Source organism: Narcine bancroftii, chromosome 4 (assembly GCF_036971445.1).
Source record: "Narcine bancroftii isolate sNarBan1 chromosome 4, sNarBan1.hap1, whole genome shotgun sequence".
NCBI lineage: Eukaryota > Metazoa > Chordata > Chondrichthyes > Torpediniformes > Narcinidae > Narcine > Narcine bancroftii.
The window spans coordinates 205,572,551-205,589,601 of record NC_091472.1 but is presented as its reverse complement, the minus strand read 5'-3'; the positions used below and the strand labels follow the sequence as shown (position 1 = coordinate 205,589,601).

The following is a 17,051-nucleotide window of genomic DNA, read 5'->3' as shown; positions in this document are numbered from 1 at the left end:
TCTCATTCTTCTAAATTCCAGCGAGTACGGTCCCAGACAACTCAATCTCTCCTCATAGGCCAACTCCCTCATCCCTGGAAACAACCTGGTGAACCTCCTCTGCACCTTCTCCAAAGCCAGTTCTCCAGATGTGGCCTCACCAGGACCTTGTTCAGTTGCAGCAGGACCCCCCTGCTCCTACATTCAATCCCTCCAGCAGTGAAGGCCAATGTTCCATCTGCCTTCCTGATCGCCGGGTGCACCTGCAAACCAACCTTTTGTGATTCATGCTGAAGCCCTCCCAAGTCCTTCTGCACAGCAGCATGCTGTAATCACTTGCCATTTAAATAATAATCTGATCTTCCATTCTTCCTTCCAAAGTGGACCACCTCACATTGACAAATGTTGCGCTCCATAGGCAATATTCAAGTAACCTGTCCACATCTCTCTTCAGCCTCTCCATATTCTCTGCACAATTTGCGTTTCCACTCAGTTTAGTGTCATCATCAACCTTAGACACACTCCACTCTGTCCCCTCTTTAATGTATATTGCGAACAGTTGTGGATCCAGCACCGACTCCGGTGACACCCCTGCTCACCATTAATTGCCAACCAGCATAACACCCCTGTACCCCAACTCTCTGCTTTCTATTGGTAACCAGTCCTCTATCTAGGCTAATACATTATCCCCAGTTCCAATCATTGTTATCTTCTGTATAAGTCTTTTATGTGACACTTTATCAAAGACCTGGTGGAAATCCGGGTAAACAACGTCCATCTGCTCCTCTCCATTATTAATACCTCCAAGAACTCCAGTAGGTTTGTCAACCAGGCCCGGCCTTTGCTGAATCCTTGCTGCGTCTGCCTGATGGGTCAATTTTGCTCCAGATGCCTCACTAATAATAGTTTTAAGCATTTTCTTAACTGCAGATGCTAAATTAACCAGCCTGTAGTTCCCTCCCTTCCATTTCTTTCACCATTCCATCCAGACCAGGGGACTTATCTACCTTTATCTAACTTGGGATGGGGGGGGGTTAATTATCTATAATGTTATTGTTCGTGTTTTGGGCGGCTCCATGGAGGGGGAGGAACCAATGATGGTTAAATGTTTTCAAAGAGTGTGACTGAAAAAAAGCTAAAATGATTTATATATTCATGCAAGTGAAGTGTGTTCAGTGTAAGTGCAGACTAATATTTTTGTCTTTTAAATTGTTTATTCTTAATGCAGGTGTATTAGTTACGCATTGTAAGAGTAAGTCTCAAGCAACCGGAAAATGCACTAATCAGGGATCTACCCATCCCCGGAGGGGGGATGAGGTGGGGTTGCTGGATACAGGGGTTTGACTGTTCTTGAATATTTGGCATGCAGAATTATGGTCTCGGCCTCCTGTACACAGTACCTTGTTGACAGGAAGAAAGCCCTTCGAGTCCATGTTGATGCCACTCTGCTTCAGAAATAAGGTGGCCGGCACAACGCCTGCAGGAAAGGGAGAAGAATGATCTGTGGGGAGCCCAGAAGGCAAATCGATTCCATTAACTGCGAGCAGCCATGTCACAACCTGGCAAATTCTAATTCTGTTTTCCGTTTTGCACCTTGGCTTGATTTTCTCACAGCCGAAGGGAAAAGGAGAACCTTTCCACCATCATTTTTTCGGACAAGCTGCAGATGTTGGGTCGGAACTCTTTATTGGTCTTTTCAAATTTAAATGTAGACGTAGAACGCTGTAACAGGCCCTTTCGGTCCACGAGTCCATGCCGCCCAATTGACCTACAACCCCCAGTATGTTTTGAACGATGGGAGGAAACCAGAGCGTATAGGGAAAACCCACGTACAAACTCCTTACAGAGAGCGTGGGATTCGCTGTAAAAGTGTTGTGTTAACCCTGCCATGTCTTGATGAAGAGCTTGACCCAAAACACCTTCCATTCTTTTTCTCCCACTGACGCTGCATGACCTGTGTGCTGCATGACCTCCTCCAGCAGATTGCTTTTTCCCCTCTAAACCTACCAGAGTGGAACCCTTTCCCTCAACACCATGCCATCCCATCTCAGTTCACCATACCACCCCCCCCCCCCCCACTCCCGGGCATAAATGTGAGAGGATGAACTCAGTCAACTCTGACTTTCATTGAAGGGAATGGCGGCGCTGCCACTGTTGCGGACCTGGGAGAGCGGGAACCTGTGACACAATGCTGCTCTGCAGGGCCCTACTGCCTTGTCCTGATGCCGATAGCGGCATATAGGCCCTTTGGCTCTTGATGTTGTGCTGACCCACGTATTCCTTAAAAAAATAGTAAATGTTCCTTACCCCGTAACCTTCTATTTTTCTTCCATCCATGTGCCTGTCTAAGAGTCTCTTAAATGCCCCCAATGTTTCAGCCTCCACCACCATCCCCAGCAAAGCATTCCAGGCCCCACAGCTCTCTGTGCATAAAACTTACCCCTGATGTCCCCCCTAGACCTACCTCCCTTCACTTTGTACAGATGTCCTCTGGTGTTTGCTAATCCTACCCTAGTAGACAGTTGCTGGCCGCCCACCCTATCTATGCCTCTCAGAATCTTGTAGACCTCTATCAAGTCTCCTCTCATCCTTCTGTGCTCCAAAGAGAAACATCCCAGCTCTGCTAACCTTGCCTCATAAGACTTGTTTTCCAATCCAAGCAACATCCTGGTAAATCCCCTCTGCACCCCTCTCCATAGCTTCCACATCCTTCCTGCAATGAGGTGACCAGAACTGAACACAATACTCTTAAGTGTGGTCTCACCAGAGATTTGTAGAGGTGGAATATTACTCCTGATCTCAATCCCCCTAATAATGAAGCCCAGCATCCCATAGGCCTTCTTAACTATCCCATCAACCTGCACGGCAACCTTGAGAGATATATGTATTGTTGAAAATGCTACAGAGAGTTGTGAACTCAGCCGGCACAATCATGGGCATTAGTCTCCACTCCATTAAGGTCATCAACAAGCGGAGACAGTGTCTCAAGAAAGCAACCTCTAACCTCAAGGACCCTCACCACCCAGGTCATGCCCTGTGTTCGTCATTAGGAAGCAAGTACAGAAGCTGGTAAGTGAGCACCCAAAGGTGCAAAATGGCCTCTTTCCCTCCGTCATCAGGTTTCTGAACTATAGACACTGTTTCACTTCTTATTTTCTCTTTATTGCAGTGTTATTTTTTAAAATAGTATATTTGGAAATGTAATTTTTGCCTGTAAGTCTGACATCAGTGGTGGGTGAATTCATGGAAGGTGTTCTTACAACTCTTTGGAAAGACAGGGATTGATTTGGAGTTGTCAGCATGGTTTTGTACGCGGTAGATCACGTCTAACAATTCTTATAGATTTTTTAAAAATGGTTACTAAAAAGGTTCATGAGGGGAAGGTGGTGGATGTTGTCTATTTGGACTTTAGTAAGGCATTAGATCAGGTTCCCCATTCAAGGTTAGTGAGGAAGGTGGAAGCATAGGGTATTAATGATGAAATAGTGAGATGGATTCAACAATGCTTGGATGGGAGATGCCAGAGAGTAGTGGTGGAAAATTGTTGAATTGGAGGGCTGGTGACAAGTGGATTTGCCTCAGGGATCAGTACTGGGTCCACTACTGTTTGTCATATTTATTAACAATCTAGATGATAGTGTGGCAAATTGGATTAGTAAATATGCAGATGATACAAAGGTTGGCGGTGTTGTTGACAGTGAGGAAGATTATCAAAGCTTACAGGGTGATATAGGACAGTTAGAAGAGTGGGCTGGAAGATGGCAGATGGAGTTTAATAGTGAGAAATGTGAGGTGCTACATTTTGGTTGGACTAATCAAAACCAGTCATACACATTAAATGGTAGACAATTAAGGAATGCAGTGGAACAAAAGGATTTAGGAGTCATGGTACATAATTCCCTTGAAGTTGAATCATATGTGGATAGAATGGTGAAGAAGGCATATAGCATGTTGGCTTTCATAAATCAGAGTATAGAACACAGCAGTTGGGATGTTATGTTGAAATTGTATAGGGCATTGGTGAGGCCAAATTTGGAATATTGTGTGTAGTTTTGGTGGCCAAATTACAGGAAGGATATAAACAGTAGAGAGAGTGCAGAGGCGGATTACGAAAATGTTGCCAGGGTTTCAGGGTTTGAGTAACAGGGAAAGGTTGAGCAGGTTAGGACTTTATTCCTTGGAGTGTAGAAGATTGAGGGGTGATTTGATAGAGTTTTAAAAATTATAAGGGGGACAGATAGAGTCAATGGGGACAGACTTTTTTTCACTTAGAGTAGGGGAGATTCAAACAAGAGGGCATGAATTGAGTGTAAAAGGGGAAAAGTTTAGGGGAAACATGAGGGGGAATTTCTTCACGCAGAGGGTGGTGGAGGTATGGAATGAACTTCTGGCAATGGTGGTAGAAGCGAGATTGATGTTAATATTCAAGGGAAGGTTGGATAGGTATATGGTCGGGAGAGGTGTGGAGGGTTATGGGCTGAATGCGGGTCAGTGGGACTGGGTGGGAGGAGATGTTCAGCACGGACTAGTAGGGCCAAATGGGCCTGTTTCTGTGCTGTAAACGGTTATATATGGTGACTTGTAACACTCAATAATGCTGCCCCAAAGCAGGAAAATTTGTGACACCTGCTCATGACAAAAGAAATTCTGATTCAGATTCTGAGTTGTTTTGCATTTGACAGATTAAGTCAAAGGACAGTCTTGGTTCTATTCTCACCCTGAAAAGTTTCCTGAACCTATACACAGGTCTACACATGGCCACAGAAAGCAAGGGTCAACACAACACAACTCTTGCTTGAAGCTAGGATAACATCTATCCCACGAGAAACTGCCCATCAGTTCTGGCACCACCTGGTTCAGGTACGGTTCCCACCCCTTCCACCATCAGACTCCTAAACAACAAACTCCATCAGAAGTAAAACACAAAACTCTGCAGATTCCATGGTTGAAGTAAAATCACAAAGCTGGAAAACTTCCCCCCTCCCCATCAGAAGTAAAACACAAAACTCTGCAGATACCATGGTTGAAGTAAAATCACAAAGGTGGAAAACTTCCCCCCTCCCTTCACCCAGCCATCCCTCCTCCCCTTGATCCCTCCCTCCACCTATTACCTCCTGTCTTTGCAAACACATCTCCCCCTTCTTTTGTTCAGACACCTGCCGACATTTTTCCACACCTTGATGAAGGGTTCAAGCCCGAAACGTCAGTTGTGTATCTTTAACTTTCCTATATAAAGGACATTGTTTGACCTGCTGAATTTCTCCAGCTTTGTGCTTTCACCTAAACTCAATCAGAAATTTATTTAAGGACACTTACTTTGCACATTTTAAAAAATTATATTTAGACATGCAGATCGGTAACAGGCCCTATCAGCTCACGAGACCATGCCGCCTAATTGACATATAACACCCGGTACGTTTTGAATGTTTCTGGTTGAACATTTATTTTCTGTATTGCAATGTCAGTTTGTTTACATTTCTTTCTTTCCTTGAGTACAGGTTTTTGCACGACCGATAAGTGGTCATTCTGTCTGGCCTGCAGGGAAAAGAATCTCAGGATGTTTTTGATGTCATGGATGTACCCTGACAATAAATGTTAACTCTGACTTTGGAGATCACTCTTACCAATTCCAACCACACAAACATCTGCTCGAAGGATTTTTCCACTTTTCAGAACAACTTCTTTCACCTTCATTGAAAATAAAACAGAAAACGTCAGTAGCTGGTTGATTTCAATACTATGACCAATCTCCTCCAGAGGGAAGTCTGGCTCTTACTTTGGCTGCCAGTTCAACATCTGAGTCTTGCTCCACGTATCTTCTGCATCTCCGACCCCTTAACGTAATGACTGCCACAAGATACCTTCTCACAATAGTAACGTTCAGCACCTCAAGCACCCAACTCATAATTGCTTCTTGTTGGACTTTCCCTACGATGCCTGTGATGTTTCTTTTATTATAATAAAGAAATGGGTTCTTTTATTACTATAACTTATCAGCTTTAGAACTCACGATCTCATGGAGGCATCCATCTTGAATCAATCCCTAGCTGAAGCAACTCATCTCCGACTCCCTCTAGTGGTCAGGATTATCTCTAGCACTCTATCATTACATTTCTGTTCCTTGAGATGTTTGATCTAATAACATGGTACATTAATACAGTATTCACTTCAATTTAAAGTTCAACACATACTTTTTAAGTGTGCAGCTCTTTTTCTTTTACAGTCTGTCAGATAATGTTTTGATAACGCGTGTGGATCTTATTAGAACAGGTGCTTGTGTTCAAGATCCATCTGAATCAATCCCTAGCTGAAGTAACTAATCTCTGACTCCCTCTAGTGGTCAGGATTATCTCTAGCACTCTATCATTACATTTCTGTTCCTTGAGATGTTTGATCTAATAACATGGTACACTAATACAGTATTCACTTCAATTTAAAGTTCAACACATACTTTTTAAGTGTGCAGCTCTTTTTCTTTTACAGTCTGTCAGATAAAGTTTTGATAACGCGTGTGGATCTTATTAGAACAGGTGCTTGTGTTGGCTCTGCTGATCCACTACTAGTGGTGTTTCCTCTGTAGCTGTGCAGACTGGATCCTCTGCATTTGTCTGCTCCTGCATTTTCAGCAGGCTCTTTCGATTCCTTCTCAGTATTTGATCCTCCTCTGCTCTGACGGTGTAGGATCTTGGATTTACTTCTTCCAGAACAGTAGCCTTTTTGTCCCAGGTGTTGGAAACTCTGAGTTTTCCCGTGTCATGTTGTGCCAGTGGCCCTCAGCTTCTTGCTGACTTGTTATCGTTTGCTTTTCGTCTCCATTGCAGATGCTTTTGTTTCCGTTTGACATCTTCGACATCTCTGTTCTTGTTTGAGCCTGCAAAGTGTGGAAGTGTGGTGCGTAGTCTATGTCCCATCAGAAGCTCAATGGGTGATATGCCACGTTCAAATAATTCTGTAACCCAACAGAGCCAGATACGGATTTGAGCCACTGTCTAGTGCTTTCTTGAATAACTGTAACTAAGTGAACTTCTTTCTCTGCTTTACCATTTGACTGTGCATGCAGAGGACTTGAAGTCACCTGTCGAAAATCATACTCCTCTGCAAAGTTCTGGAATTCTCCACAGCTGTAGCATGGTCCATTGTCACTGTAGACAATTTGAGGAATTCTATTTCTTACAAAGATCAATTTCATATATTTGATCACACAAGCAGCAGACATGTTAGGAAGCAGCATAATCTCCGGATAGTTCGATAGATAATCAATAACCAGTAAGTAATTCTTTTCATCCATGTGGAACAGATCGGACCCAACTTTCTGCCATGGTAATAGTTGGTTCATCAGCTATTATCATGGGTTCCTTTGTCTGCTTTGCATGATGTTTTAAACAGGCCTTACAGCCTTAAACCATCCTGTCAATGTCAGCATTTATCCCTGGCCAATAACCAGCAGTTCTGGCCCTCCTCTTGCATTTTTCCATCTCAAGGTTCCCCTTATGCACTCTTTTCAGCATCTCTTGTCGCAGAGATTGAGGAATGATAATTCTGCCCTGTCTGAGTAGAAGCCCATTGACCACACTCAGCTCAGCTGACATTCACCTCCAGGACATCCTTCATTCAGATGCCTTTTTTTTGTAAATTTTATTTAAATGTTTTCCATACATGTACAAAATATAACAATCTATTACGTGATGATATGAACCCCACCCCCAACCCCCTCTACCCACTACACTAATCCCAAAGGAAAAAAGAGAAAGAAAAAGTAAAAAAGAAGTTAAAAAGTACAAAAACAAATGAATAAAGATAAGTAAGAAACTAAAATAGAAACTTGGTTTCGGCAAGTTCCCCCTCACCACACAGAATTAATCGTTTATAACTTTTAATACATTCAAGGAGGTTAACGAAGTCTGAAGCTGAAGAAGACGTCTATAAATTAATTCCCTCAATTCTTAAGTATGGGTGTCAAATTTTCAAAGATACATCATACCTATTTTTCAAATTATAAGTGATCTTCTCCAAAGGAATGCAGCTATGCATTTCTGCATTCCACCATTCCATACCCAGATGGGTGTCCGATTTCCATGTCACTACTTTCTTGGTACTGCTAAGGCAATCTTTAAAAATTGCTTTTGATATGTAGATAGTTTCAGTTTTGGTCTTACCCCTTCGATATTGCCTAATAAAAATAACATTGGGGGTCTGTGGAAATTTAATTCCCAGAATCCATTCTACATAAATCATCAAATTTGCAGGACCAAGTGGAGTGTAAAAAGGTACTTACCTCCCAATCACATCTAAAACACTGGTCAGATCAATCTGACTTCAATTTATTTAGTTGTTGTGGAGTAAGATATAGTTGATGTAAAAATTACATTGAACTATCGTATATCTCCCTTCTTTTCTTTGGCTTGGCTTCGCGGACGAAGATTTATGGAGGGGGTAAATGTCCACGTCAGCTGCAGGCTCGTTTGTGGCTGACAAGTCCGATGCAGGACAGGCAGACACGGTTGCAGCGGTTGCAGTGGAAAATTGGTTGGTTGGGGTTGGGTGTTGGGTTTTTCCTCCTTTGTCTTTTGTCAGTGAGGTGGGCTCTGCGGTCTTCTTCAAAGGAGGTTGCTGCCCGCCGAACTGTGAGGCGCCAAGATGCACGGTTTGAGGCGATATCAGCCCACTGGCGGTGGTCAATGTGGCAGGCACCAAGAGATTTCTTTAGGCAGTCCTTGTACCTCTTCTTTGGTGCACCTCTGTCACGGTGGCCAGTGGAGAGCTCGCCATATAACACGATCTTGGGAAGGCGATGGTCCTCCATTCTGGAGACGTGACCCACCCAGCGCAGCTGGATCTTCAGCAGCGTGGACTTGATGCTGTCGGCCTCTGCCATCTCGAGTACTTCGATGTTAGGGATGAAGTCGCTCCAATGAATGTTGAGGATGGAGCGGAGACAACACTGGTGGAAGCGTTCTAGGAGCCGTAGGTGATGCCGGTAGAGGACCCATGATTCGGAGCCGAACAGGAGTATGGGTATGACAACGGCTCTGTATACGCTTATCTTTGTGAGGTTTTTCAGTTGGTTGTTTTTCCAGACTCCTTTATGTAGTCTTCCAAAGGCGCTATTTGCCTTGGCGAGTCTGTTGTCTATCTTGTTGTCGATCGTTGCATCTGATGAAATGGTGCAGCCGAGATAGGTAAACTGGTTGACCGTTTTGAGTTTTGTGTGCCCGATGGAGATGTAGGGGGGCTGGTAGTCATGGTGGGGAGCTGGCTGATGGAGGACTTCAGTTTTCTTCAGGCTGACTTCCAGGCCAAACATTTTGGCAATTTCCGCAAAACAGGACGTCAAGCGCTGAAGAGCTGGCTCTGAATGGGCAACTAAAGCGGCATCGTCTGCAAAGAGTAGTTACAACTCTGACACAACTCAATATTAACATTTAAATCTGTCTCCCAATGTTGTCTGGACCTATGAATATCCTATTTAATAGTTCTCTTCTGCAATATAGTATACATAGCCAAAATAAATTTCTTAATATATCTACTATGCATTAACCTTTCTACATCACCACATTTCAATAATAACATTGTTGGACTCAGTTTATCTCTTAAATAAGTCCATAGTTGATAATAACAAATAAGGGAATTATTTTGTATCCTATATTTATTTTTTAGTTGATCAAATGTCATTAAATTTCTTCCTATATAACAATCTTCTACATATCTAATTCCTTTCCAAAACTAAATATTTGAAAATTGATTATCCATTGAAAATGGAATAAGCTGGTTTTGCATCAAAGGCATCTTAGGTCGGACAGTGCTCCTCGTTTCAATTTCATCACTTTCTTTATTCCAAATGTTAATCAAATGTTTCAGCAGAAGTGCTTCCTATATTAGCCATTATGTCTATTATAATTACAAATCAAACCAGCGGCTATTACTTTATGTAGTTTTAATTTGTTGATAAAATAGATAAACATTTTGCATTTGCAACAAGACTTTCATAACAATGAATAACAAAGTATTTAATGTGTAATTGAGATACCAGCTTAAAGCTTTTAAAGAGTTACACAATCTTTAAAGAGATATACAGAGTATGTAAAGAGACAAAAATTCAAAGAAAAATTTCTAATGCTCACGCTTCCTTCATATCTAGTACATTGGTTCCCAACCTTTTACTTTCCACACACATACCACTTTAAGTATTCCCTATGCCATAAGTTTTCTGTGATTAATAAGGGATTGCTTAAGGTGGTATTTGGGTGAAAAGAAAAGTTTGAAAACTACTGTTTTAATCATTCCAAATTGATTTGTTATGTGTACGGTTTCATAACTCCAAAGGAAATGGGCCAATGACAATTTTTCTCCAGGAAAATATTTCAGTAACAATTGGGTCTAGAGCAGTGATTCTCAACCTTCCCTTCCTACTCACATACCACCTTAATCAATCCCTTACTAATCACAGAACATTTATGAAATAGGGAATATTTAAAGTGGTATGTGAGTGGAAAGTAAAAGGTTGGGAACCACTGATCTAGTAGAATGAAAGACAAGGGTGTTAGCCGTTACATCATAGTCACTATGGTAACATTACAAACTATAGTTCTCTTAAAGAGACAGGCACAACATTAACTAAGAATCAAAACACAAGGTTTTAATCTTTGCACCTCCCTCTCCCCAGATAATATATTCACTTCCCATTTGTATATAAAATCTTCTATTTTATCAATTTCTATTTTAATCCAGGCTGTTTTTTCCTTCCTTATCAAAGAAAAAGATTCACTGGCATGACATATCTTCACAGCCTCAGCTAAGGTAAGCTCTGTCTCTCGCAGCAACCTCTGTCTTATCAATAATCTCGAACACAATTTGATCATTGAATCTGGCAGCGATCCAAAATTGTGTGTTCTTGCTTTTAATTTCAAGTCCATTAAACGAGTACCAAAGCTCTCTCCCTGCATACCTCTCATTTTCATTTTTCTTTGGCGAACAATGTTCATCAAACTTGTTGAACTTACCCTGGTCAGCTGCTTCAGCAAAAATAAATGCATTGAAAACGTCTAGTACTTGAGGTCCTGCCACGGTAAGTAATAGTGTAATCTTCCATACATCAGGTTTGCTATTGAGTCCAATAGCTTGCAGGTACAAAATAAATCTTTGATTGAACAACCTCAATTGGTCGACATTTCAGTCCAATTTATAGAATCAGGATTCTTTGTGTTCTCCATGTTTTCTGCTCCTATCGACTGATTCTCACTCTTTACACTCCTGGTTTTTCTTCCACTCCTGGAATCTTGTGATGTTTCTTTTATTGCAATAAAGAAACTTGGGTTCTTTTATAATAACTATAATTTATTAGCTTTAGAACTCATGGAGGCATCCATCTTGAATCTATCCCTAGCCTCAGCAACTCATCTCCGACTTCCTCTAGTGGTCAGGATTATCATTAGCACTCCATTATTACCATGCCTGAGCACTGCCCAGCCAAGACTAGGAATTCAGTCCCATAACCATCAGTCTTGATGCTCTAATATGTTTCTCATCCACTCAAGGACCAAACCTTTACCTGACCCCACGATTGCAATATACAACACTTCAAATACAGAAGTAATAATTACATCTGAGCAGGCATGAAGAAGAAAATAAGCAAATAGCTTGCTTACAAGTTAATTTTTTACCTTTCCATCCTGACCTCGTAGTTCTGAGACCTCATTCTGCAGATAGAATTTCACCCGATTGGTCTCAAACATCTGAAGAGAGAGAAGAAAATGATCAATCCTCCCCTAATAAAAGTGTTTATAATCTATAATGGGTAATTTAGGGGCCCAATTCGACTGTGAAGGGACTCTCTTTTGCTTCTCTTCTCTTTTCAATGGTGAACCAAAAACAACCTCGCACTCAATGTCATCAAAACCAAGGAGCTGATTGTTGACTTCAAGAAGGGAAAGCCAGAGGTATTCAATCCAGTGATCACTGGGGGAATTAGAAGTGGAGAGGATGAGCACATTAAAGTTCTGGGAGTCCCTATCTTGGAGGATATTTCCTGGACCCAACATCGTGAAGAAAGCATGTCAGAACCTCTACTTATTCAGGAGTTTGCGGAGGTTTGGTACGACATCAGAAACTCTGCAAATTTCTACAGAGGTGTGGTGGAAAGTGTGCTGACCAGCTGCAACATAGTCTGGTATGGGGACACCAATACCCCTGAGTGAAAAGCCCTTCATAAGGTAGTGGACACAGCCCAACATCACAGACAAAACCCTCCCCATTATTATGGACATCTACAAGGAATGCTACCGTCGGAGAGCAGTTGCAATCGTCAAGGATCCACACCACCCAGAAGCGCTCTGTTCTCGCTGCTACCATTGGGAAAGAGGTATCGGTGCCACAAGACTCGACCACCAGGTACAGGACCAGCTGCTACTCCTCCACCATCAAACTCCTCAACGACAAACTCAATCAGGGACTCATTCAAGGGCTCTGATGTGCACTTCATTGACTTTTTGTATTTGCTCTGTATTGCACAGTAATTTTAACATTTGTTTTCTGTTTACAGTTCTTTATTTGTTTGCATGTATACAGATTTTTTGCACTACTGCTGTGCCCGCACAGAAAGAATCTCGGGGTTGTATGTGATGTCATGTAGGTGCTCTGACAGTAAATCGGAACTCTGAATCTGACTGTAAGGGGCACTGGGCAATTTCAGCCATTGGCAAATCTTTTCTGCCTTATGGCAGATTAAATGCAATTTTGTGTAAATATTATATATGACAATAAAAGAATCTTGAATCTTGAAAGGTGAGCGGGAACAGTCTGATAAAGAATATTCACTTAAAATAATGTAAAACACAGGAGGATGCCAGAGGAACTCAGCAGGTCTTGCAGCGTCCACAGGAGGTAAAGATATAGAACCAACATTACAGGCCTGAGCCCTTCATCAAGGTATGGAGAAAGAAGACAAAAGTGGCAGGGGAGGGAGTACAGACCAATAGACAAACCTCTGCCATTTCTTTTATTCAGACGCTGTCTGCTTTCCCCACAGCTTGAGGAAGGGCTAGGGGCAAGAACATCACTGCATTTTCACTTCCTATGGATGCTGTGATGACCTCCTCCAGCTTCTGGTAAATGTCTGCCAAGCTGCCTGTCTCCATTCTGGCGAGCTTTGCTGTACTAACATTGGCTGTGCATTATCTCTACTGTTAAGGACACTCCCCTTGGGTATAACTGTGTATGCACCTATTGTCTTTCATTATTGTACCATGAATTTCAGTGAATAAAAGCCATGCTTATTGTTTGACCACATTGTCTTTGTCTACTTCATCAACTGGCTCTTCAATTTTATTAGCAGAAATGGATGGAGCACTCAAACCAGTGCGGCTGATAATCGACCAGTCTGCCCCAAGGGCCAGAGAAATTTTCAGCACTGGATTGCTTGTTTCGATTACTACATGGCTCGAAACAACGTGGTCGATGAAGCAATACAGTGGGGCCACCTGAACTTTCTGCTGGGAGAGGTACCTTTCGCTGTAACGCAAGGAGCTACCACTCTGGCTATAGCCCAGGAACGACTGACTGCCACGGAATGTGGTGCTTGCTCGACACCAGTTGCTGACTAGATGCCAGAAACCCAAGGAAAGTGATGCTGCCTTATGCACTGCCCTCGACTCATTGGCAAATGAATGTGATGTCAGGGCAGTCAATGTGCAACAACACTGCAATGCTTTGAAGCTGAATGCTTTTGTCAACGGGATTGACTCCAGTTACATACGACAGAGGCTACTGGAGATGGAGCCCTTAACCTACAACCGGGCAGTCACTCTAGCCAAAACACTGAGAAGTGCCATGTGGTCCAGTGAAATGCTAGAAACCGAAAAGGAAACAGCCAGGAGTGCTGGAACCCTGAAGGAAAGAAAAAGGCGAACTCCTGAAAAATGCTACTTCTGCGATAAGAGCTGGCACCCCAGACAGAAGTGCCCGGCTTGATTTCTACCTGCAGCTATTGTGGGAAACTCAGCCACTTCACTAAAGCGTGTAAGACGAAAAGTACTCCCACTGATAAGAAGAAGAAGAAGAAGAGAAGCACCAAGAAAATGCATCCTGGAGCTGCAGGAATGGAAGACAATTGTGAAAAGGGGGAATCTTCAGACAAGCAGGCTGAATCGACTTCAAGTGACGGCAAGGTGAGATCCCCTGTGATAGCTCAATTGACTGTAAAGCTTGGGGGATGTTACGGACTGGAATGGTCGACTATGAAGGGGGAGGTGAATGGTGAGACTCCTGATTGTCTAATAGACTCAGGGAGTACTGACAAATACATCCACAAGAAGGTTGCCAGAGCCTTAAATTTGCAGAGATATCCAGCGAACCGAAAGATAGCGATGGCTTGTAGTGAACTTACAAAATCTATACGGGACAAGTGTAAAGTTACTTTAAATTTGCAAGGACATTGTCTAGCTGATGTGTGGCTCTTTATTATGCTGTAGCTCTGCGCCCCTGTGTTACTGGGGTTAGATATTCAATCTCAGATGAACAGTGTAGTGTTAAATCCCCCGCGCTAGTTATTGCGGTCTGTCCGCATTAAAGATCAAAGCTCCTTCCCTTTTCAGTGATTTATTCCCTGAGTGTCAGCCGATTGCCACTAAAAGCCATTCTTACAGCAAAGAAGATCGTAAGTTTATCAAAGCGGAGACCCAGAGACTGCTTAAAGAGGGAGTAATTGAACCTGGTAAGAGTCCATGGCGGGCCCAAGTGGTAGTCGTGAAAAATCACAGACGACTGGCTATTGACTACAGCCAAACAATCAGCTGTTACACTAACCTGGATGCCTACCCCTTGCCACGCATCAATGAAATGATTAATCAGATAGCGCAATACAAAGTGTACTCCACTATCGACCTCAAAGCAGCTTATCACCAAATCCCCATTAAGAAAAGGGAACGGCCCTATACGGCTTTTGAGGCTGATGGGGGGTTATACCAGTTTAAAAGGCTACCTTTTGGGATCACTAATGGTGTGTCTGTGTTTCAGAGGGAAATAGATAAGATTGTTAGGACATATGAGTTACAGGGTACGTTTCCCTATCTGGATAATATCACTATCTGTGGGAAAACACAGGCTGAGCACGACAACAACTTAAATAAATTTTTAGCAACAGCTAAAGAACTCAACCTTACATTTAACGAGGGCAAATGTGTGTTCAACGCAACAGAGCTACCCATTCTGGGCAACATTGTCCGCAAGGGCGAAATCCGCCCCGACTCGGAAAGAATGGCCCCCTTTAAGAAATTACCACCCCCAGACTCAGCAAAAGCCCTTAATAGGTTTGGGACTACGCCACGAAGGCACGCCCTCTGTTTGACACTAAATCTTTTCCTCTCTCTCCAATGGCCTTGAAGGCTTTCAAGAGAATTAGAAAAAAAGCTGATATTGCCAAAGCTGCACTCTCGTCCATTGACGAGGATGTCCCATTCCAAGTGGAAACTGATGCCTCAGATTGTTCCTTGGCAGGAACCCTTAATCAAAAGGGGCAGACCTGTGGCAATGTTCTCCTGCACGTTACGTGGACCTGAACTTCAACATCCTGCCATTGAAAAAGAAGCCCAGGCTATTATTGAAGCTGTTCGCTACTGGAGACACTTTTTAGCCGGCAGAAAATTTACTCTTGTCACTGATCGGAAATCTGTAGCCTACATGTTCAGTACTAAACACAAAAGTAAAATCAAGAATGATAAGATGACACGCTGGCGAATAGAACTCTCAACTTATAATTATGAGATCCAGTACAGACTGGGCAAGTTAAATGATCTCTCTGACACATTGTCACAATCTACTGCTGGTGCTCAGCTGGAGGGCCTAAAAGAGATCCATAGCAGACTGTGCCACCCAGGAGTCACGAGGTTCTTCCACTACATAAGGGCTAACAACCTTCCTTACTCTCTGGAAGAAGTCAGGAAACTGACTAAAAGCTGTCCCGTTTCCGCAGAATGCAAACCGCAATACTTCAAAGCTCCGGAGGCCACTCTCATCAAGGCAACCCGACCTTTTGAGAGGATTAGCTTAGATTTTAAAGGACCGTTACCTTCCAACAACAAAAATGTATATTTCTTTACCGTAATTGACGAATATTCCAGGTTTACCTTTACGATACCCTGCCCTGACTTGACAGAATTTTCAGCATTTTTTGTTTTCCCAATTACATTCATACTGATAGGGGCTCAGTATTCACGAGCGCTGAACTGCGGCGAGCCCTGCTACAGAAGGGGATTGCCACCAGCCATACCACAAGCTACAACCCGCAGGGCAATGGGCAGGTCGAAAGGGCTAATGCTACAGTCTGGAAGACTGTTAATCTTGCTTTAAAAACACATGGTTACCCTGTTACCCGGTGGCAGGAGGTGCTACCTGAGACACTACATTCTATTCGGTCATTGTTGTGTACTGCAACAAATCAAACACCTCGTGAACGTATGTTTGCCTTTCCTAGGAAATCAAGAACTGTGATGGACTGGCCAGTTTGTTTATCTGAGCCTGGAACCGTGCTGCTGAAGAGCCATGCTCGGGCGCATAAAACAGACCCCCTAGTCCAACCAGTTCAGCTACTGCGTACCAACCCCAACTCCGCTCATGTTAAATTCCCAGACGGGAGTACTGACACTGTACCCCTAAGAGATCTGGCCTTGCCTGGTTTGTCCTTTCCTCACACCCCTACTCAGAGTGAGCCTGAGATATTGGGTTCACCCTCCCCAGCCTGTGACACCTAGAAAGCTTTCAGATGCCCATGCTGAGGCTCCACTGCCTCACGCTAGCAATTCTGGAGCAGGTCCAGAAGCCAGTCCTTCCCACACTACAGACCCAGGAACTGTACCAGTTCCCAAGATTGCAAAGGAGCCACCTGTTTTGAGAAGAAGCACCAGAATTCATAAACAACCTGATAGGCTGACATATTCATAAAACATCTCATTATATTTCGATTGCTTGCTAGATACTGGCATATTATGGCTGTTAGAGTATCTCAATGCCAAACATGGTATCCATGTATCAATTGCTTCAGTTTTTCCTAACAGCTGTCCTTTTGATTTTAACCTTTCTTC

General features: G+C 43.0%; 1 protein-coding gene across 1 annotated transcript in view; it reads right to left on the bottom strand.

The window, feature by feature from the left end:
• LOC138762428 (apoptosis-inducing factor 3) overlaps window positions 1-17,051 on the bottom strand; it is a gene marked incomplete at its 5' end in the record, with an annotated part of 123,597 nt that overhangs the window by 42,182 nt on the left and 64,364 nt on the right. The window contains 3 exons of the mRNA XM_069936184.1: window positions 1,380-1,456; window positions 5,604-5,667; window positions 11,640-11,711. Coding sequence (XP_069792285.1) covers window positions 1,380-1,456; window positions 5,604-5,667; window positions 11,640-11,711 — 213 coding nt within the window. The remainder of the gene's footprint in view (window positions 1-1,379; window positions 1,457-5,603; window positions 5,668-11,639; window positions 11,712-17,051) is intronic.